Raw genomic sequence first — 24,508 nt, 5'->3', positions numbered from 1 at the left:
CTTATTTATAAATGAAAATAATGTTAAATGTATTTGTATATAGTGAGCTTATTCTAAACATAATCCTGGAAACTTTTTTTTCCTCTGCAAAATCTTCAAAAACATTATTTTACAAAGTTCATTGGCTAGTTACATAAGTGCAATTGGAGATTTTTATTAATTTCCCTATCTTATAAAAGTTAATATTTTGTCCAAAAACACTCTAAACATGTACATAGGAAGTGCCAATCTTTCTAAGCTGCTGTCATTATATGCATGTACAATACATGTTTACATGAACGTTCATATAAACAACTGCATCGTCAAGATGATCTTGAAGAAATGACTCAACAATAATTGCATATGTTGTTAATCCACAATTCAATCTTTAGATGTTGTTTTATCATTTTTTTTCTTTTAAAATCCACAGAACACAGATTAAAACATGATTTACTTGTTTGCATCACTTTTCAATCATAATGATACTTTATTTATTTACTATTATACTAGAAAACATCTTATCATATTTTTATAACATCAAACGATTACATATGCTGTAAATAACAGCGTAAAATGTATGGACAATATAATTTAAAAAATCCACATTTGTATATACATTAAAGGCGCATTTTCACTTCCACTCAACAAATAAGCTGTTGACAGTTAAAATGTTTAAGCGAGCAGTAGTTGTATCATTATGTCATTTGGAAAGGGAACATGTTATCTAACTACTATTCACTTACTTACTTTCTCTCCTATTATTTCTACCTTCTATCTCATGGCGGTACTGGTCAGTCAGTATGTGGATTCCCGTCATTCTTAGCGCCGTTCGATCCAAAAATCACTTGTATTCAATGTCTGTTTAATAAGTTACATTTCGAATGAGGGTAGGTTTAGTTGGCTTCTATCAATCTCGTGCTAAGGGATTAAAATGCCGCACTCACTCCGAACTAATTTGCTTGCTAGCATTGCTCCTACTCTGTTCTGGAGAAGTTCATGAAAATTCTGGCCCCGCACAGTCTCCATCCTCCTGCTTTTCTTCTGAAATCCCAGTTGACGTTACTGGATGCCTTAATACCGTCCACTACAATGTTCAGAGCTTCAGTTGAAAAAAAGATATTTTGTTTGGTGTCTAACGCAATTTTGACATTTTAGCTTTCACTGAAATCTGGCTCACTTCTAACTCAGCAACATCAAATTTGATATTTTCGACATTCCATGTTCCTTACAGAAGAGGTAGATTTTCAAATGAACATGATGGTGTTATTGTCTACACTAAGTCAGATGTGTTTGTCTCAGAAAGACATGACCTCAAGATAAACGACATTGAATGTATTTGGCGTCTACCCTGTGCCATTAAATGGGGTTTATGTTTGAACTTTTGGATACTGGGCTTGCTTCTATGGTTTTTCATATACATATTGAACTGCGCAAAAGGGAAACAGGACGGTAATTTCCAACATCTTGATGATCGGATTTCTTCTAAAAATCGCACACATGAGCCAGTTACCATTTACATGGTACTTTACCGAGACGGAGTGAGCTATTAAAAAGGTTACGAAGTAAGTAAGAAATTTTAAGTGCTACTTCCCTCAAAACATAGCTTTTAATTAAGTCTGGACCAGTTGTCTTGCCGGTGTTTTAGAACCATTATTGAATCAATAACATCTTGAAGTGAAATGACAAAGTCCTGTAGTTTTGGATTAACAGTGTCTGTGGAAATAGAGTCTGAGATTGGAAGTAGTTATTTAGTAGGTTCGCTTTATCCGTATCTGATTTGTAGATAGTAGTTTATGGTTTTCCAAAAGTCGGTCTGGGAATGACTCAGTTTGTCATAATTTGACTGCTTGGCAGTTCGAACAAAGTTGGTAACACGATTGCGTATTTGATTGTATATGCACCATTGGTGTTTAGAATTTATACGTTTTACCATTCTGTAAGCGCACCGTCTTCGTCCAAGAGATTTTCTGATTTCGTCAGTGAACATAAACACATGTTGTTATTTCTGGTTCTATGTCTGATACAGTTACCATATCAACTTGAGTCACTCAAGGCTCAATTCTAAATAAATGACATTGGTTGCAATATACAACTTTTGGCAGATATCATGTTGACATATGCACTACCCAAATATCTTAAGTTAGAACTCATAAACATTTGGGCGTCACACTCTCTTGCACCTGCCACCTGCTCTTGGCACGATCATATACAATCCGTCAAACAGAAGGCTTGGCAGCGAATTCACTTCATTCCATTATTCAAATACGTTTTAAGACAATATTTGAATATGCCAATATTGTCTGGGATAAGCTGAATCAAGCTGACGAGCTACTTAGAAAAAGTACAACATGAGGCGGCAAAAATCATATCCGGTGTAACTCGCTTAGTATCGTTGACCAATCTTTATGTTGATCTTGAATCGAACCACTTACGGCGACGTAAGCATAAACCTATCCTATTTTACAAGGTATTTCACTCTCTTGCACCAGCATATCTAATTTCACTGATTCCATCAACAGTTGGGGGTACTACTTCGTATAATCTTCGAAATGCCGCTAACCTTCGGAACATTTCATGTATATCACAGTTGTTGACGAGTTCATTTCTGCCATCAACTATATCTGCAGCTATACCACTCCCGGTAGAAATTCGTTCATAGCCATCTATGCCTTCTTCCAAATACAAACTTAAAAAGAGCATAAAATAAGTTCCCGATTTCTTCTACGAATGTGACCGCAAATATTGTGTCAATCATGCGAGGTTGCGTCTCATTGGTTAGTTATCCACCGTTGCTCATTTGTCTCTTCAACTTTTACTCTTTGGATCGAAGGAAGCATCATATCAGACGAACAAACTTATCTTTGACCACGCCCAGAACTACAGACGTCACTCTAAACGTTTTTGAGTACACAATTCAACAAACCTTATTCCGATCCCGATCTGACCAGTCCCTGTACCACCCCCTCATGCCACCGTCCTTTTCTTCCACCTCTTTCCTTTCTTTCTTCTTATTCATTGATTACAGCCTGAAACTGTTTTTACTTACCAGTGTTTATGCTTTACGACTATAATGTTATTTATTTGAATCACTGCAATAATCGCACCAGCATAAGCAGCATGAATGACTTACAGAAGCAAGGCATATCATAAGCATCAAGGCTTTCTTCTCAATTCTGTGTACACTTTTGTTTTGTGCATAATGTTCATGTTCTCATTCAATGCATAGCATATTTGGTCTTTGTTAATTTTGATTATGCTCAAATTCAAAAGGGAACTCGATGCTCACAATGAGTTGCATACAAAGTGTTTGTATTCATGTCTCGTTTTCAATTCAACTTAACATGGTTTCCAGACTTTGTTCTATCTAGTAAGCTTCATATAGTTTCTTATATCGTTCAAATCAGCATTACTGAAAAAGCAACCGTGATGGTTTATCTTCTAATATTGTATACAACTACTTACAAATAAACTGTGATCATTCGGTCTTATTACCCAAGTGAACAACGCTATGATAAATATCGTAATGTTTATGATAAGCTGAAATAAAATCTAAAGCCATGTTTGAAACACACATTCATCTAGAGTTGCGCAAATGATTTCCAATAAAAATCATGAGACGACACATTTTTGCATAATAAATGACCGTCAAACAATCAAAATTTGTTTATATACGAAATAATAATGTTAACTTTTTGTTGATAAGACTGATGCCACTATCCAATCTACACATAAAACACAGATTACCTTTTTAAACTTAAGATGCAGACGCATAGGCACGAGGGAACAAGGAACGTATGCTTCAATTCAATGATGCAAAAAGAACATTTTTTAATTTTGTAGTTAACATTGCTTCCAAGTCCATGCACACCATTAACAAAGTGCTGAACATTAAACATATAATAGTCAATCATTTATGGTAATACCAAGTAAACAACTGTTAGCTTGTAACGTCTAACAAGTACGCAATAGTACTATACGCGACATTTTTTTATAATTGATACGATATTGCGGATTATGGTACTTACCAGTATTATTCGATTTGATTCAGTTAACGATATACCATGAAATAAAAGAGGCATCGATACCAACATCTTATCACAAAATACGAACATACATAACGCTCCTTTTGAGACTGCTGGAGCTTAAATATTTGCATGAGACGTGGTGTATTGATAACATGTCGTCGCGAACCACAAAAGCTTCACCAAAACGCACTTGTTTGCAGATAAAACATCATACAGAGGTCAGGGAAATAAGATCTAAACGATTTTCAATGAAAACAAATACAGAACATAAAATTTCAGTTAAATAATAACCGCACAATATATTTCAGTGAACTTTTAACAGCGCACACAGATCAAACATTTTTAAACAAGAACACAAGAATTGCTCATATTTTTAGTCAGCTATTCATCATTATATTTATTTGCTGGAAAAGCTAAATTGAAAAAGTGCCCTTTTTATATACATCTGGAAGAAAGATTTGTTATTGGTCCTAGTATACATCAGTCATTACGAGATTTCCGATAAAATACAGTATTCATCTGATTTATAGACGTGGTTTATTTTCAGGAAAACATATTTCCAAACACTAGGCAAATCACTTACCAAATTCGTCAAGAAATAAAGCGCATACGATTGATTTTCTCTAATATTCAGCGATAGTTAAAGTAGAAATCAAAGACTTATCGGCAACTTTTTATCCTCTACCTACGTCATTTTCGGTAAGGGGCCCAATTCCTCTGCACCACTCTAGCGATTAATTGAAAGCATGTATAACGTACATGTACAACCTGGATCACATACATTTACTATAAATTACGACCAAACACTTTACTTATATCTTATCTGATAAAAGTTGATAACATAAATGGGCGAACTTCAGGTTGCACCGCCAAAAGGGAGCATGCATGCGGCATGCATGCGTCTGGCCATCGAGACAAATACGCCAACTTCAATTTACCTTCGATGAGACATACACTGACTTCAAACCGGGTTTATTTTTAAACTTTTTGCTAGTGAGCTTGTTTCTGTACCTTTTTGCTTAAATTCTCATCAACATAATAATGTTAAATAATTAACATAATAAAACAAATAACTGCCAAAATGTTTACTATAAGGTAATATCCTATTTTGTGTATTTAAAAGTTTGCTTAGATGTTGGCTAATTCTCTTAATAAAATATGTCATTACAATAAAAGTCGTATTAAAAACAAGCAGATTCGGATTTATATATATTATACAGACCAATTCGCTATGTCAAACTATCTTATGTCGATGTTCTGGTTATGTCGATTTTTTCGGTTTAGTAATTCACTTTTGGTATTTCGGTTTTATCGAAAGTTTGTTTTCCCGAGGTCCCAAACGTCATCGACATTGCTAGCTTTGACTGTATTTGACATTCCACTCAATATACCTAGTTTTAGGCTTATTTCGTGCATACTCGGCAAAACAGCATTGGCCCAGAACCGGAATATGGTCGTGCTGTCAGCAAACACACGGCATCGGGCCGTTTCACAACGGCATTAATTCTGACTTAAAATGTCTTGCGAGCAATATTAGGCCCACAATAATGAAAATAAAAGTGATGCTATTGTGTCCGTACCGACACAAATGTATTGTATTAGGTCAGCCGTCACATCATCGCACCATTACCGACGGCTACACAACATAGTACATATTTTACATAACAAGAAATCCACGTAATAAAAAACACAATCGCACAACAAAACAAATAATGTACATAGCATAATGAAGGATGTGTAGCACAGTAGAGCATCTACATGATACAACAAAGACTGTTCATAAAAAAACACCCACATACTATAATAAGCCTGCTCATATCATAATAAAGATTGGATAAAATGATTAAACGCAACATACAACAGAAACGCACTAAGTAACGTACATGTGGTAAAATGCAAACAAAGCACATTAAACAGTTTTTAGATTACTAAAACATACGTGAGAAATTAAATGTCTTTACGCGAAAGTTGTTAGTAACGCTATCAAAAATTGAATGACAGATTTGGATTTACAAAATTGCAACCATTGCATTAATATTCATTTGAAAATCTCGGACGACCTTTGCGTTAATGCAAACGTTATATTCTTTGCGATGCAGACGACAACGCCAACGACGACACAAATACTATCACAAAACCATGTGTTTTTTCTTTGAAAAAGAGACGAGTCAAGAATGAATGCATCTGCTTCTGAAAGCCACAATAACCAGTATAAAAAATATAATGATAAAGTTTTTAAAGCTAATACTCAACAAACATGATAACTTGTTAATAGCTAATAATAAATAATTCTGTCTGTGAAAGTTACACTCACTAGTTTATAACAATATAATGAAAATAATGAAAGCAAACCAATTAATGATTGCTAACAATCGATACTACATAACAATATAATGATATATGCCGTAACACCAGCTTATAAATGAATGATTCTGCGTGTAATATTCACAATCATATGTATACAACGATAAACTGATTGCTGCCTTTTCAAAAGATTTAAAAGATGAAAGCAGCTTCAAACTAAACATAGATATATATGCAAGAGTCATACAAACACATAGAAAAAAACGATAACAAGGAAAACAGACTACTTCCAATACATTTTAAAGAAAATAGTAAAGAAAATATCAGAAAGATATATTTTCATATATTGCAACATGATAAAATAATCAAGCAGTCAATTTAAAATGCTAACAATCAAATGAAAAACGTGGAATGTGTAAATACAATCTTAAACATTCAAAAGTATATATTAAACTCATAATTTGCAAACATTCTCTACAAATAAATAACTAAAACCATGATCAGTAGTGAATAACTATTAAAATTGAACTAGATATTCATGTTGCCAGAAATAATACGCGCATGTTTAGCAAAGCCCATCATTTTGATATTTGTTCAATTATGACCTTTATTCGACAAAATGTAACAGGCAAGCGTTTGAAGGTCACTCAGCAGTGCTCTTGCTGATATTAATATTCATGCAAAACTATATACAAAAAACAAGGTACATGTACTTGCACGGCGTTTGAGCCAGCATGGTTCAATCGACACATTAGGATACCACTGCGTATTAACCCTTACAATCAAGTAATGCAATGCATAACTCTAATCATTGCAATTCTTTCATGACAAGTTGTTTGAATGACAATAGACTATGTTTTTAAAATACATGATGTGATTTAAGATAAATAACAAACACAGAGACAGCATGCATTGTCACAAGGTTTAAATCGTGCAATAAATTCATTTCATACAATGCATGTCGATACGAAGGAAGATTAACTGCACCTATCTTTATCGGGTAAGCCCAAAAGGAAGTTAGTCATACATACTTTAAACAGCGTAAACATTGTTAAAGCTTCGTCGTTACGCAGTTTCAAAACGGATATATTAATAAGACTAGCATTGTACAATTCTTTGATTTAAACTTTAGTATTACTAATTAACGCAAATAGCAGTGTTGTTTTGCGTCGTACTTTGTGGATATTCAAACATGGCGAGGGCAATTATAATTTTGATACTTGTGTCCTACGTTGTTGAAACAAAACAAGTTTCTGATAACGAAAAGATCCGGATTGTTATTCGATCGGATGAAATATTTTTAAATGATATAAAACAATCGCTGGGCAGGTATTTGTTCTACTTTGAAAGCAAGGTAAGCTAAACGAATTATTTTACCATACATACTACGCAGTATTTGCTTACGGATCACATAAGGCTACTACTAACAATCTCTTGTCTGGAGATATGGAGGCCATCATATCACCGAAAATATCGTGATATCGATTTTTCGAATCATAAATTCTGGGTTGCTATGATTTATTTAAATCAATATTGAAAACCCTTTTTTGAATTATCACTCTATTCTTATTTAGAGTTACAGGTTAAATTCTTTATTTTATTTCTGACACTCTTAGTGATCTTAAAATGACACTTCTTACTAAATAATGCATTTATGGAAAATATGAACTACTGATAACAAGATTGTAACCCTGTATTAAATAGTTGAAAACGCAAACATATCAAATGATTGGTGAATGCTTAACAATTTACTGCGATCAACTATATTCTCATTAGGTAGAAATACTATGTTTAAGGCACATTTGTTTCAAATGAAACTCGGTATCCTTCATATGAACCATTGTTTTTGACATTTATTCATCCTATTTGGGATATTAAAACAATACTATTAATTGTGGTAAATCTTATTTTTGAGTAAGAGTGCATCTTTAAGATATTTTGTCGAACGTTGATATGATAGCCACAATATTATCATAAGTCCATTCCCAAACAAAACAGTAATTATAATATGTTTACCACTTGGAAATAACAAGGACCGTAACTCAAGTACGACTAATGATAGATGAATGAACGGTCAATGTTTAGCTTTTTGTTTAGTCCTATTTTTATCGAAATAATGACAATTACACTCTTTCTTTTTTAAATGTTACCAGTATTCTCAACTCATTAGCATATAGTGAGTCAGTTGTAGAGTAAGGCATTTCGTTGGTATATCCCATACATTTCTTTTTCATAAAGCATCGTGTGGACCTCTTGATTTTATTAGCTGAGACACTATTATAGTTATATACACACTTTTATTTTTTTCTTTAATTTAATCCTAAGCGGAACTGGACCTTTAACTTTTGGTTATAACTTAAACAGCTATATATTTTGCAACCAAGGTTACAGGTTATCATTGGCAATATTGGAGATGTTCCATTCGATAAATTTAAAAAGCGTCCATGTCACTTAAAGAAGCACTCTTACTCCCAAACTTGATTTACCATAATTAATACTAATGTCTAAATATACCAAAACGGATGAATAGATGACGAAAACAATGGTACTTATGAAGGATACCGAGTTTAATTTGAAAGAAAGGTGCAAAACACAGTATTTCTACCTTTTGAAACGATAGTAGATCTGAGTAAATCTTTTAGCACTCACCAATCATTTAATACTTTTGCGTTTTCAATTATTAAATACACGGATTCAATATTGATATCAGTAGTTAATATTTTCCATAAATGCATTATTTAGTTAGTAGTTAAAGGTTTAATGCTCAATATTTATATTTGTTATACATATGTATGTATTGTATTGAGTGCTACTTTAAATGACCAATCAATTGTAAATGTTTCAGTAAAATGTATTTATTTTAGATAAATGAACACCGGCAAATCGATAAAACCTACTTAGACAGACATCAAATATGTGTATTGTAAGGAAGTTTTGTACCCTGGTGTTCCCATTACACATGCAAACATTGTCCATCATATTTCCATTTGAAAGGAAATACGCGTTAATGATACAAACATGTATTTGAACGCAACGACTCTCTACGCAATGAGGTAATGGAAATGTAATGATTTTGTTTTGCTATGAATTTACTTAATTTTATTTTCAGATAAATGACCGCCTTTTCATTTTCGTAAAGAAAACAGAGGAACCGAACCGCATACAACTGTCGTCGAATGAACTAGCAGCACTCCAACGTTCAAACCAAAACGTATTCACTTTCTTTTACTTTCTTCCCTTTTGCATAAAATCTGACCAACAAGTTTACCCTTACATACTTAATTTTTATAGTAAATATTTATTGCTGACAAATATCTTGTAAATGGTTACTATTCATCATAAAATAAGCTTTCATTAAGACCTATCCTTGATATCATATTCATATACACCAGCATAATACATGCCTGAAGCATTATCAATCAGGAACTTTCTCGCATGTTAAATACCTGTCTTGAGGTTAGATAATAATAGTGGTGTTATCATATGTTCAATATCATTTTTGCTAATAATGCGCTTCAAATTGTTTACACTTTATACTCAATCTACCTATGTTCAATAGATTAAATATAAGTATTAAATTCTATTACTGACACGTTTGAAAAGATTTCAATGGATTGTATTTATAGAGTCCCTCGTCATATACGAAATTTATAATGACAGTATGTAATTGCGTTCTTCATGATTGTGCGCAAACTTGATGATCGTATTGATTACATATCTTTATATCATAATGATTCATTATTACTGATGAATTGTTTTTAAAGCAACGCCTTGTTTTAATAAGTTTCAAGGATTTAAAGCTATTATTATAATTGCTATTTCTAGTTTTGTTCCTCAAACTTGTATTTACTTTAGAGAATTTGCTTTTCATCTTTTCGAACTAATTTTCCGTCAATAGCTCCTTTCCATGGAGATTGCAAAATAAGGTATGATAATAGAAATTCAAATGTTAAAACTAGTTTTATTCATTTTAAGTTATATTAATAATCGCCCGATCATCGTTTGTGCGAATTTTCACTATTGTAATTCATAGACAGGCCCTAGTTTGTACGTCCGTGAACTTAAATAATTCATGGCCAATCCTGGTTTGTACGCATGGGTACTGTTGTATTTCGTGACCAAATCCTGGTTTGTACGCACATGTACTATTGTAATTTCCGCCAGACCCTGGTTTGTACGCGTTTATACTATTATAATGTATCGTCAGACCCTGGTTTGTACGCATTTGTACTTTTGTAATTTATAATCAGATCCTGGTTTGTCCGCATGGGTACTGTTGTAATTCAAGACCAAATCCTGGTTTGTACGCACGTGTACTATTGTAATTTATAGCCAGATCCTGGTTTGTACGCGTTTGTACTATTATAATTTATCGCCAGACCCTGTTTTGTACGCATTTGTGCTTTTGTAATTTATGATCAGAACCTGGTACTTTTGTAATTTATCGCCAGATCTTGTTTGTATGCATGTGTTCTATTGTAAATAATCTCCTGATCCTGATTCTGTACACTTTTTTACTGTATTTCATGGCCATGGTTTCTGCGCATTTGTATTTATGAAATTAATGCTCAGACCCTGAATTGAACGCATTTGTACTGTAGTAATTTATGGTCAGATCCTGCTTTTACGCATGTGTATTTCTGTAATTTATTGCCGGATCCTGGTTTGTAAAACATTTTACTGTATTTCGTGACCAGAGTTTGGTTTGTACTTATTTGTACTTCGGTAGTTTTTGACCAGACTTTGGTTGTACGCATTTGTACTTTTGTAATTCATCGCCAGATCCTGGTTTGTACCCATGTGTACTGTAGTAATTAAGAGTCTGATCCTGGTTTGTACATTGTTTTACTGTGTTTCATTGCAAGATTTTGGTTTGAACTTAATTGTTTTTCTGTAATTTATGACAAGACCCTGGTCTGTATGCATTTCTGCCTTTGTAACTAATCGCCAGATCCTGGTCTGTACGCATTTGTGCCTTAGTAACTCGTTAGATACTGGTCTGTACGCATTTGTGCCTTTGTAATTAATCGCCAGATCCTGGTCTGTACGCATTTGTGCCTTTGTAATTAATCGCCAGATCCTGGTTTGTACGCATTTGTGCCTTTGTAATTAATCGCCAGATCCTGGTTTGTACTCGTCTGTACCATTATAATTTATTGCCGGTTCTTGTTTTGTACGCATGTGCATTATTGTAATATTCAAAGACAGTATTCAAAATGTGTTTTTTAACCGCCTTGAAATAGCAGGTAAGACTATTATCTAATCTGTGATAATAAGAAGTAAACGTTTACTAAGTTCGATGCAAAAACTATAATAAAGACGTTATGCCAATAAGACTTAATGCTATTACCAAATTAAGATGAAAGCGCCTAAAGCGTTGAAAGGATATAAGCCTGATATTTCTGTTCACACGCAATACAAATGGAATCCAAAAAGACGTTTGAGTGGCCCCAAATTGTAACCGATAAGTGCCAGTTATTACATAAGAATAAGTAATGTAATTGATGATATTTTTTATACTATTAGCAAGTTTATTAACAGTCACTGATAAACCATTATGTACTAGGTTATATGAATATTGCTTTCATCTCTTAAATTAATTGATAGTATAAAATGAGTTAAATAATACTCGATATTGGCTGAAAATGTAAAAGAACATATTTCAATTTTCTTCGCAATTAAATATTTGTCCCTATTCCCATCGTTTTCTCACCAATATTCTTCGGTTTGCTTTCAAATTCACTTTAACGTTGCAATCTTATAAACTTATTTATATAAAGTGATCTTTTAATTCGTATCATGAAATCTCATAACACCATACGTCCAGTTTTGTAACCCCGGCAATTCATCATTTAAGCATTTCATGTCTAAAAGTAGATATTAACTTAAAAGTCGTTTTTAGACATTTCCAACAAAGAAACATTAAAGCAAACATGGCAATAAATACTCAATGAAAGAACACGTATGTACATGCATTACTAATCTAATACGCTTTCACTGCCTTTGTGCTAAGAAACACAAACCAGCACTTAACATTTGAAAACGATCCAACCTTACTTGTTAGCCCAATATTTTGACTCATTTAGATAGAAAGACTAGATCAAAGCTACAGCTGGTATCCAGAATCGCCTCTAAAGCCACACTTTTCAGCATATGGCAGCGATGGCCACCGGACTGAACAAGGAAATGCACGCGTACGTATTCCATACACTAAGCTAATATTATAATCCGAGATTGTAAAACTTTAATTGGTTTATTTTCACCATAGTGGCTTTTTACAAGCATTAATTTTGGTATGTAACGCAGTGTACCAAATGAACCTATGTTTAATGTACAAGTTCATGTGCGTCTAGACAGTGATCACGTTATATTTTGGAATGTTTATACATAAAAAATGGTGATCGACACAGTCAGAAAATAAAAATAAATAATGTGTTGTTGATTTTGTCTTGAAATGTTCTTAAACAGTTTGGTTAATGATACATTTCTAGTGTAAATATAACCTTCAAATAGTACATGAGTGGCGAGAGTGGTCTAGTGGTATAGGTATCCACCACTCATCCAAGAGGTTGTGGGTTCAATCCCCACCAGGAATACCTTCTTATGGCCTCTCAAAATGGACACCAGCAGCCAATTGTATAAACAATGGTAAATAATTTCCTCGGAAAATAAAACCACCGGTAAATTCCGTGGTAATATTACCAAGCCGGTAAATGCGCTGTATAAAATAAAATACCAAGGCGGTTAATTTAACAGGTAAAGGTGATTTTTTACCTGCAGTAAATTTTACCCACATCCCTTAATGCAATAGAATGACGTAATTTTCACACACAGCTGTCAGATCATTTAAAGTGATCAATAAATAAATTATTCAATTCTCATCATTGTTTCTGTTTACAATAGAATGAAACATTATCTCTTCAGTTGTTATTGTAAGCACCTACTAACCATTTCATACATACTGTTCAACTAATATAACACTAAGCTGTCCCATTATCGATGTCAAATTTAAGTGTTAGAAGTACTTACTCATATAGTCATTATATGTCAATTTTACAGGATCGTAACGTCAATATACATGGAGTGTAACTTTTATTCTCTATTTTTATTAAACCACAAATGGTATTATTTTTAACATCGAATTCAATACTAACGTAGATACCAATAATCAGTATTGCCAATGATGAACAACATATAATATACACTAGCGGGTCCAAGGAGTTAAATAGTGATGTTTCCTTGACCACATGTTTGTCATATGACCTTGGTCATCCACTGGTATCATCCTAAAGTAAAGTGAAATTAATATCTTATAATCATTAGAATTATATATTGTATGTGAATTTCAGCATAATTTCATATTTTAAAAGTCTGAATAATGGCTATTTGGCGAGGCTATCACAATAAGCAACGTTTTGTGTGAGTGATAGATTGTCACAGTTATAAAATGGTTGTGTACAATTAAACATAAACATGACATGTGAATCACAGAACTGTATATGTTATACAAGTACGTATATAGAACACAAAAATCATACTGGAGTATCTTGTTTTTCAAATATTGTTTACTCTGAATGTTTAAACACAGACTGCAGTATTGCACTTACTACATAGGACAGAAGCAAACTGTTTTTATGTTTTTCTAGCCTATAAATACTAGATATAACACTGTAAATACAAAGGTTAGTGAGTTGGTTCCGTTGAAAAGTTTAAATATATAAAGTTGGTCACACGGTGGTTATCGGCGTTTTCGTACCTCTGTATTCCTGTCTTTATAGATATGGATGTAATGGAACAGTTGTCTATCCACGTAGTTTCAATTTGTATTTAAAATCGACGAACTGAGCTGGGAATCGGGCGTTTGTTTATGTCCGGTCGGCCATCTTTATTCCGGTAACAATCGAGATATAAGAAATAGTTTAAACTAAAATTAAACAGTACACCACACGTGTGTGTTTATTGTTTATCATATTTATCTGCATTTGTTTAAGAATTTCATGCACCTTTGCCCACCTTATTTTGACCAAGCGCTTGGAATTGACCAATCATGGATTGAACATAATGTCAGTGGACGTGGAATTGTTGTGGGAGTTACAGACGTCGGCATCAATGCGAGCAATACACATATACGTGGAAACATAGTAAGAAGTAGAAAACGTATTTGCTTAATCGTTTTGTGATATGGTTGCTCTCTTTGAATTGAACTATCTGAACGTGAAGAGCGTAAATATTGATACTCTTGAGTCCACTGGTGATGCAAAACAGAGTTAAAGAACAGGTTTAAACTATTATTGTCATTTTTTTCCTTAAGCAAGGTTTGTTACTTCTTTCAGAAACTTGATTTGTCTTACAACTTTGTGAATAATATCACACAAACAAGCCCTTCCGTTTTCCCAAATATATTAGAAAGTTCGTCGATAACAGGGTAAGCACTGAACTTCTATTACCTGGTGAACTCGGCTACCAAACATTCTATTAAATGTAAACAGACACAAGTCTTAAAAATACGCATTTCTCATTATTCCCAAAATAAATTAAACGTTTCACATGTTGAATATCGTTCGAGACAGCTTACGCTTCTTAAAAACACTCGGTCACGATTATTGGTCAGAGATACAAAAAACAATTTTAAAAACTGCACAATATAAATCGTTCTCATCAATAATAATTAAAACTAATTGTACAACTGAATACTATTTAATATTGGCTTGAAAGCATCCGTAGCACTTTTAAAATTTGAATGCATTAGGCTTTCATTTCTTATTTTTTGTTGAAATGTGTTATTTCCCCTTTCATTTGAAGACATGCAATTGCGTGTGCAGGACTCGTAGCTCGCCCAATGACGGTAGATGAATGCGTTTCTTGTGGAATCGGTGTCGCACACGAATCAAAGGTTGCAGGTATGTGGTATACATGTCAAACATGCCAAACGTCTCTGTAACAGTTCAAACAGATATAGAATACGTCTTAAAAGAACAAACTATAAACTGGATATATGTAAAAAATGTGCCACCTTCTCCTTTTCAGATTTGCAAATTGCAAAGGTCAAAGAAAACAGTTGGATGTTTCCAGTGATAGATTCTGCCATTTTTTCAAGAGCTTTAGCATATCGACGTGACGCGATCCATATATTTTCAAATAGTTGGGCTGCAAAAATACCGTTTAAGAAATTAAACTTCTATGAAGAAGACGTTTTGACCGAAGGAGTTAGAGAAGTATTAAAACGATTAGTTTTTCTCGTATATTTTATTTTAAACCATTAACGTTTATCAATTTGTGCTAAAGAGTATCATTTGTCACTGAAAAGTAATAATAAGACTATAAAGTTATGTGACCTTGACGAAACATGACAGACAGGCTATCAAAAATAATGTTGGATAAATCAAAACAAGTTCTCGCGTGTTCAGCATGAGAGTCACAATATTTACAAGATTTTACAGTTTTACCAATGCGAACGCAGTTTTAAGCGCTTCTATTGTTTTGCTTAATTGTAGTTCTTCTCGATACACTTGAGTTCGATATTTGGTAAGCTTTTACCGCTAGAACCACTGGCAGAAAATGTTCGTTGGTTTATTGAAAAGCCATTCTCACTTTCTATGTTTCCTGACTTGTCAGGTATAGGCTCTAGGTGCGATGTTGTGATGCTAATAACATAGTGTTAAAGTAACAAAAGGTCGATCAAACCTCTACTTTTTAACGAAGTTAAGATATCAGAGTAGTATAATACGAAGTACTCTGAAAATACAGAAATAACATTCATAAGCATAATATTAAGAATAAGCACATAGTAATTGACAAATATGTATAGTTAATAAGGTAATGCTTCCTAACTGAATGTTAGTCCTAATGACTGATTGAAAAGTTTAGCTGAGAAAATCAAGTGGCCGCGATCGTTTCCTGCCGGGCAACCTGGATCTGGATTTGCCAATCACATTGGGAGCATCACCGTCGCATGTTTAGCTGTCAATGGTACCGTTGCTGATATAAGCGCGGTCAATGCTGCAGCACTCGTGTCTGTGTTTTGCAACGGAAGAAAAAGAAACGACCAAAGAATGGTATTTTTCTATATTTGGAACAGAGGTTTAAATCGTTATGTTGTTTTTCAAGCCTGAGAAATATAACCCATCGAAAACTTTTAGGCAGACCATAGAACGCATAAATAAAATAAAGTTGTTAGACTTGACAACAGCTAGACTAAACAAAACTAGCTCACGTTTCTTTACATTTACTATTTTATTTTTCGCTTTTAGATAACAGTTGGGCACAACGCCAAGAGGTGTGACACAACTTTCGGCGGTGAATCTGCTGCAACTGCAATTGTTTCTGGAATGATTGCTCTTTTGTTAGAATCTAAGTAAGTTATGAGAACTGTTCGCTTTGTGTATGGCAGACACCTGTATTCTTCCTCTCACTAAGGCATGGTCCCTGGTTTTATTACATTCCCGACATACACGTATGAGTTAATTTGGTAATCACCAGTCGACCATGTTTCGTTACTCGGTGTTCTCAGATTTTTACCATAACCCTACACCAACCAGTCGTGTATCATCTCGTCCCAATCGGCGTTTTAGTGTCATACTGTGATATTTAACATGATGCAAAAATGCTTTTTAAGGCTTCCTTTCGCTTCCCTTTTTCAGCCCTCGCTTATCTGCCAGAGACGTGAAACATATCTTAATTGAATCCAGTAGCCATCTTTGGATAGAAGCATCACCTGAATTCGTGCCAAACACAGCTGGAAAATATTGTAAGTTTTTTTTACAGATGACTGCTTCATTTTTAGGGATTGTAACAGAGAGAGGTAAACCACTAATTTATTTAACTATCCATGATTATTTTTAAATGAAATTAATTGAAAGTATTTATCGATACTATGCATGTAATGTATGCCCATCGTTAGTTTAACTGTACGTACTATACATGTAATGTATGCCCATCGTTAGTTTAACTGTACGTAGTGTGAATTATAGATTAGGGGTACTGAGTTTGACACAATAAATTATCACTATATCGGGTAAAGACATGCCCAGGTCTACAGACATCAACACAACATGTGGTGCATGACTTTGAAACATTAGTAATGGGTGATTGATAGCTCACTGGCAAAGGTAGGTTGAAACAAAATTATTTGAATAATTTGGCATGTAAACGTCAAATGCTGAATAAAACTTACAAATGAAAAAACAACAACTTCTAAGTAGAATTTTTTCTTCAAATTCGCAGACACTGAGTATAGCCTTTCGTTGTACTGGATGTAGTTGTGTCATTGACATGTGCTTTATGAATATTCTAATCACAGTGTAGACATTTAGCATTCTTAGTCAAACAATTTAAGTTACAGACAGTATATGTACCATCTTTTGTGTTTTTTTTCTCTTTTAAGTCTTCCTTTTGAGATTGCTTTCTGTTTACTTTGTACGGTAATTAAGTGATAAGCACAAACGTATTATTACACACTCGGACGATGTAGAATCGATAGTCCTGCATATGCCCTACCTTATAAGTTCTAGTTTTGACTAAAATATCTTATATAACATCTGAAATAGGAGAACGACTCCACTTTAGTAGCCATGTCTTAACACGACGATACAAGTTATCGCCATCATTTGCCCTCATTGGATGAAACATGATGCATAAATACTAAAATAAAACGCACACATATTAAATGATTAGTGAGTGCGAAATGATTTATAGTGATCAGCTCTCGTCTCATAAGGTAGATAAACCCTGTTGTCTGCACCTTTCTTTGAAATTAAGTACGGTATCCTTCATAAAAACCATTGTTTTCGATATTTATTTATCCGTTTTGGTAAATTATAACAATTTATTGAATTGTGGTAAATCTTATTTGGGAATAAGACTGCATCTTTAAAGATATCGCGTAAAGCCTTACCTGATGTATTCATACCTAAATATTGTCGTATCGCGTTGTTTACGTCTCGCTAGGGCTACTATATCCACTCTGTTTATAGATTTCGTATTCAATTTGAAAGCCACGAACGTGATATCCTACTTCTATCAAAAATACTAATTTGATTATTTACAACGCTAAATAAAATTATATAAAATGTCACTATAAAGGGCGCATACTTTCAAAGCTATTCTTTTGTGACATCATGTCAAACGTTAATTCACTATAAATATTTAAAACATATAAAATGGCGTCTTTTCATGTATGATATTATTATTTTTATCAGATCATCCGAGGTTGGGATTCGGGCTGCCGGACAGTTCAAAGATGGTATTACTGGGAAGGCGCTGGAATCAGTTAGCACCATTGTGCAAATCAACACTTATATTTTCGAAAGATTCATAGTGAGTATTCTATAGGATTTCAATTATGTGAGAATTTGAAGATGTTATTAAAGGCAAATTACTAATAAAAAAATAATTTCCATTTGAGTGATAATTTGTATAGTATAACAAGTATTACCATACTTAGTCATTGGACCCAAATTCCGTGTCATGTTTATATAAATAAATGCACACATACTAGGTTAATGTGTTGCATAATTGACATCTTCATCATTGAAAGTATACATACTTAGCATGATTGAACACAAAACGTTTTTTTATATTTACAATATGGTAATATAAAGGAAAGACTCACTCATACAATTTTTACGCAAAACCGAAATCTGTTTTCACATATATTAAATAGTATTTATTGCTTGAAAGTTATAAATATATACTAATTACTTAGAAGCACAATCGACATTGCAGGAACAACTTTTCGTATTAAATTTAAAAAATGGACAATTTTATTTTGAAACAGACAATTCCAGATGTAGTTATAGTCATGCATATAACATATACTATTATTCTTAAAAAATATTCATGTTCAAATAAGTTTATAATGTTCAGACATAAAATGCACACTCAAGGTGTTTTTATTTACAAACTAGTGTAATTTAAACAGAAAACATACATTGAAGGTAGCACATAATTGGTAAATGAAAGCTTATTCTTTGTGTTACTTCAAATCAATTCAATATGTAATATAACTTTCATTTTTCATTATTAACTTGAATAAAGACATATCTCATGGAAATACCAATTGCTATTTCAAACAAGATCGATACTTAAATCCACTCTCACAAATTGGCACCAAACGGTAAATAATATTCTTTTAGAAAATCCTACTGTACATAATTTTTGATAAAAAGTTCTGAATTACCATAATCCTCGTTTCTTAAGATAACAATGACCTTTCCCGAACTATATCTGTCACAGTCATCTCAAAGATTTACACTGGTACCTTCGAGTATTGTACGACAATACCTTCTGCGACACGGCACCATGCATAGAGAAGATGGAAGAAGTTCGCTTTGAAATTGAATTCGTGTATTCAGAACGACATCACATGAAACTGTGGGCTAAATCGCCTAGTGGGACTAAATCAACTTTAGCAGAAATTAAACCTGTTGCAAATGGGGATAAAGAAAAACATGTTAACAGTATATTTCGGTCCAACCACTTCTGGGGAGAAAACAGTGTAGGGCGCTGGCATATTTACATTGGTTGCAACTTGCCAATGTCCCATCCTTTTCCAGGTAAATGGTTTTACTGATTTTCAATTGTAGATCTGTTTTATGCCGTTACACCAACATTTTAAGTGAAAATATATGATACATATGTGTACTTGATGTCCTTTTGTACGTGTCTCTCGGATAGTATTTGTTAGGCCCTATCCTTTTACCTCAAGGATATTCGTTAACAATTTGGCTAATGTGCGTGTTCTTGAAGTTTACATTGTATATGTATTATTTTCGGATGAACTGTGCATTTGTCGAATTTAGCAGTCGGTACACATATAAATAAAACGAATAAATTGTACTATGCACTCTTTGACATTCCTAAAATAATTGAACGAGGGTGCAGGGTAAACTTCCTTACATGTTTGACATTTACCAAAATGTGTGTTCAAACAAGAAATATATTAAATATGAGCATTATTCTTTTTGACAAAAAGAGCATAATGTGTGATGTGAGAAAGGCTTTGCTTTCAACGATTGTACATTATGTGCTGTGTTTTTATTTTCATGGAAACTTCAGTAAAAATGTGTTAAGGCTCATGGCGTTACGATATTTAACATGTCTTAAAGTAAGAAGGTACAATGAAGAACGTTTACAAAAACAAAACCGACGCTAATTTCAGATACTAGTTTGTATTGTGTTTCAGCTTATGGATGTCATGTCACTAAAGCACATTTAACAATACATGGTACGGTGGAGACAGCTTATGTAAAGCAGCATTGCAATGCGGACACATATCCAGATGACGACAGAAATAAATTTCCATCAGTTGCCACAGATGGAAAACATGTTGAAAACAATAACATTATCACAAACAATTTTGTAACAAAAAATGTTAATACCATTATAAACAATTACGCCTCTTATGCAGGGCTATGGATAATACTTGGAATCGGTATTTCCATTGTCGTATTCTTGTTATATGCATGGGGAATTCAAAAAGGTATTTGGCAACATAGCTCGAAAACTGTCCCTGGTCTGATTTGCAGTCCTTTACAAATAGCAGATTTAGCAATGCATCTTTATACTGTAATAAGTCAGGTGAGGAACAAGACGGAAAGGGAGAAGAAGAGATCGGAAACGTGTTCAACGCCTTAAAACGTTAAACAAAAGTAACGTTGACCATGTGAAAGGTGGCTGAAAACCAGAAAAATGTGTTTGTGTCACACTATTTATACGTCTTTTGCGGTATCAGCCCTGTGAGAACTGTTACCATTTTGTTCAAATATGCCCATAAGCAAGAGAACATACTTCAACGTTGATAAAAATTGGCATTGTAAATTGACCAATAATCCATTACCAAATGTTTGTTGTGCTGTGGCAGCTTAGTTTCTGTCTTATATTAAATCCTTATTTACTTCAGTGATTTGGAATCACTTCAGCTCAGTATGTGTGTATATCATAAGGGACTCTAATGGGGGGGTGATTATAAGCTGATTATATAATTGCATAATGCTTTATATTATTATTATGTTTCCTATTGTTGTAAGGCGACGGTTTACTATCTAGTAAGCTTCATATGCATTTTCTTTTATTGTTCTATTCAACAATTGTTCAAATTCAAGCATTACTGAGTAATCCCCAGTTGATGGTATATTGAGAAACTAATAAAATAACTGTTTACATTTCAGTAACAAATAGATAAAATGCATTCAATCCGCCTTTTTTACCGAAATAAATCACGCCATGATCAATATCGTGACGGTAATAAAAAAAACAAAGTCACGAAACAATAATGTAAACGTTTCATAAATATGACTGATGAAACTTGACAACCTTCAAATAAAACATTTACCTTTCCCTACTGAATATAAAGCCACGAGGCAAAAAGGAACGTATGTTTCAATGAAACATTCTATAACTTTCTAGTTAGTAACTTTGCTTTGGCATCAAACTCTTATATGTGCATCAAAATAACACATATAAACTGTAAATTATTGTGACGATTTTCTACACATTACTTTGACAATCGTAAAACATTTACAGTGATAACAGTTAAAAATGTTAAACAGTTACTAGCTTGAAACGCCTTACATGTACGTAACATTGTCACTTTCTAAACATTTTTACAAGTATAATTTGAAATCATTGGGCTCGGAATAACGTCGGCCATGTTTCCTTTGAAAAAAAATCCTTTAGTATCATTATCGACAGATACATGTACAAAAGGCAGGGCACGCAGACACTGGTTGAGTTCGATGCCCGGCGGCCGTCCGCATTGTTCTGGCGACATATTTCTTTCATATTAATTGATCTGATATGGCGGATTCCGGTCCTTAATTTTTGACATCATTTTGAATTTGAATCAATTAACGACATACCATGAAATCAATGAAACATCGAAACCAACCTTATTACGAAGTGTAAACAGTAAGCTGTTTGCTTGACAGATGGTGTTTGGATAATCTGTCCTCACGGGCAAACTGCACTGCGTGCACACAAAGTCAACAAAACGCATCTTTCTGCAGGAGATATATCGTGGTAACATCAGTACTGGATGGCCAAAGCCTTCTTAAAGGCCTAGTTTAAGAAATGTTTGGCATGATAATCCCTAAGGGCCATTTAGGTTCCATTTTTATAATAAAACATCCCAAACTGCACAGCAGGATACTCAGATTGGAAATCGGATAAGACAATTAGGCAGTAAGATTAAGATTAATTAACAGAGGTTGTACAAATACACGTTTTTTTTTGTTTGTTTTTTTTTGGGGGGGGGGGAGGGGGGGGGTCACTTATAGAGGGTTTAAACCAGGCCTTTAAGCTAGTTATTAACGAAATAACGATCAAAGATTTTAAGCTAATCGCCATCGCGCCAAATGAGCCAGTGCAATGCAAGGCTCCACCGCCAAAAAAGTACTTTTTTAAGAGAAAGGGTACCCTTTCATCCTGTCAGAATACGACATATGTGTTGATATGTTGCGTCAGACGATTGGAAAGACTCCATTTCACGGAACAGTACAAGTGCTGCCAATATGCTTGCAATTAACATCGCGGAAGTTTCAATCAACTCGAATCGAATAGTGAGAACTTAAGATATTGATATAATTATAACAACAATGGATCATAACTTTAAGGGCCTGCAGCGATGCAAAAGTGGGTGGGGAAGGTAAAAAACCATGCTTGTTAAAGTGATGAATGAAGAACAGTTTGAGGTAAATCGAAATCACACCATATCAGCCTGTGCTGCCACAAATGTACTTTATTAAGTGGAAGTGTAGATGTTCACCCTGCCCAGATACAACAGAAATAATATTATGTTGTGGCAGACGGTTGGAAATTCTCCATCCCTTGGTAAGTACAAGTGCCACCAATATGATATCAATGAACATCGCGAACGTTTCATTGCTATATAGATTCGACTCGAATAGTAAGAACGAACGATTTTGCGATAATTAAAACAACAATAAAAAATTACTTGAATCGGACGTGTTAAATTTATACACCCACAGAAAATGTTACAAATTTTCAAAAAACGTTTATCCGATAATAAATTAAAAAGTAAAAGTCTACTACGCTATCTAAACGTAACAAATTTAGACGTTAAAGAGCGATTAAAGCACTGACATGCATATAGCCTTTATAGTTTATTAATTATAGTAAGATGTTGCGCCTCCTCTTGTGGGCCTGCCATAATTGCGAGGAATATTAACTTTTTAATTCAAATTTTGTCTTCCTCTGTCGTTACAAAGCAAGATTCTAAATACAAGATCCGGGTTGTTATTTAATCGGAAGAAATGTATTTAAATGACATACAACAAGTATTGTTTTAATACTATTTTGCTGTAATTGTACTTTGGTATCAAAGTAAACTGAAAAAATGTATATGCCCAACCGTAGTTTACTTTTAACTACATATTAAACAACCCAATATTAGCTACATTAGGCCACATGACGCTGCATCTACCCTGCCCTCATATTGCCTTCACTTTGGGAGAAATCCTGGTCTCAAATACAGAAATAGGGGCCATTTTATCAACCATCTCGTCGTACGATCGATTTTTCGAAAAATTTCGGGATGTCAAGACTATTTTCATCAAACGAAAAGCCAGGCTGGAAATATCACTCCATGCATATTTAGATTTACAAGTTATTTTTTCTGATGTTCGCTTAATATTGAGTTAAAAATCGTGATCTTACGATATTTTGTCAAACATTCCTCGATAAGATGGCCGTAACATACTTATTAGTCTATTCAATAAAAAGGGACGGGTCGATAATTCTCTTTTAACTAGCAAAGATATCAAGAAGACTTGTCACAGAAACGTGACATAACAGAAAACATCAAGAACGTAACACATTCCATTTCTTACAAAACAAAGTAACATATGACCACAAAGTACTATTGAGTAGATGCCAATTAATTTCTTGTGTTCTTTTAAATCATATTGTTTGGCATATATGAAGATGTATGTATGTAAAAACGTAAATAACGTTACAGATATTTTTACCAGGATTCACTTTTTAAAGGGTATAGTAATTATTTTTTATGTTAAAGAATCAAAGTTACAATCGATGTATAACGTATAACGTTTAAGTAAATGTTAAAGGTAAATGGCTTGATCGTGATTACCGTATTGGAAGCCTGGTATCAATTATTCACTGTCTGTTATTACTGTTGTGATAATTGAAGTATGGTCAGTGTAATAGCAGTCAGCGGTTCTGCA

The 24,508-nt window shown here is 33.7% G+C and overlaps 1 protein-coding gene across 8 annotated transcripts; it reads left to right on the top strand.

The window, feature by feature from the left end:
* The first annotated feature begins 7,334 nt into the window (after positions 1 to 7,334).
* Positions 7,335 to 21,491, top strand: LOC128211491 (proprotein convertase subtilisin/kexin type 4-like). 8 transcript variants are annotated; one of them, XM_052916335.1, is made up of 12 exons: positions 7,335 to 7,662; positions 9,418 to 9,519; positions 12,395 to 12,502; positions 14,300 to 14,449; positions 14,642 to 14,733; positions 15,111 to 15,208; positions 15,336 to 16,363; positions 16,559 to 16,662; positions 16,949 to 17,055; positions 18,506 to 18,623; positions 19,542 to 19,861; positions 20,491 to 21,491. In XM_052916335.1, the coding sequence occupies exons 7-12, from the start codon at positions 16,361 to 16,363 to the stop codon at positions 20,940 to 20,942; spliced, it is 1,104 nt and encodes a 367-aa protein (XP_052772295.1). In that variant the 5' UTR covers positions 7,335 to 7,662; positions 9,418 to 9,519; positions 12,395 to 12,502; positions 14,300 to 14,449; positions 14,642 to 14,733; positions 15,111 to 15,208; positions 15,336 to 16,360; the 3' UTR covers positions 20,943 to 21,491. The 8 variants fall into 8 exon arrangements, with proteins under 8 accessions (XP_052772295.1, XP_052772298.1, XP_052772296.1 ...); XM_052916338.1 differs by having other exon boundaries at positions 12,395 to 14,449; positions 15,336 to 15,523; positions 16,176 to 16,363; XM_052916336.1 differs by having other exon boundaries at positions 12,395 to 14,449; positions 15,336 to 15,523; positions 16,171 to 16,363.
* Positions 21,492 to 24,508: the final 3,017 nt, after the last annotated feature.

Source organism: Mya arenaria, chromosome 12, assembly GCF_026914265.1.
Source record: "Mya arenaria isolate MELC-2E11 chromosome 12, ASM2691426v1".
NCBI classification, from domain to species: Eukaryota; Metazoa; Mollusca; class Bivalvia; order Myida; family Myidae; genus Mya; species Mya arenaria.
This window is presented reverse-complemented; position numbering and strand designations above follow the sequence as displayed.

Bases quoted from the DNA above. Each gene is read 5' to 3' on its own strand.
- LOC128211491 (XM_052916337.1), top strand. The intron at 18,624-19,541 runs GTGAGTATTCTA...TATCTGTCACAG, and splicing joins ATATTTTCGAAAGATTCATA to TCATCTCAAAGATTTACACT. The intron at 19,862-20,490 runs GTAAATGGTTTT...ATTGTGTTTCAG, and splicing joins AATGTCCCATCCTTTTCCAG to CTTATGGATGTCATGTCACT.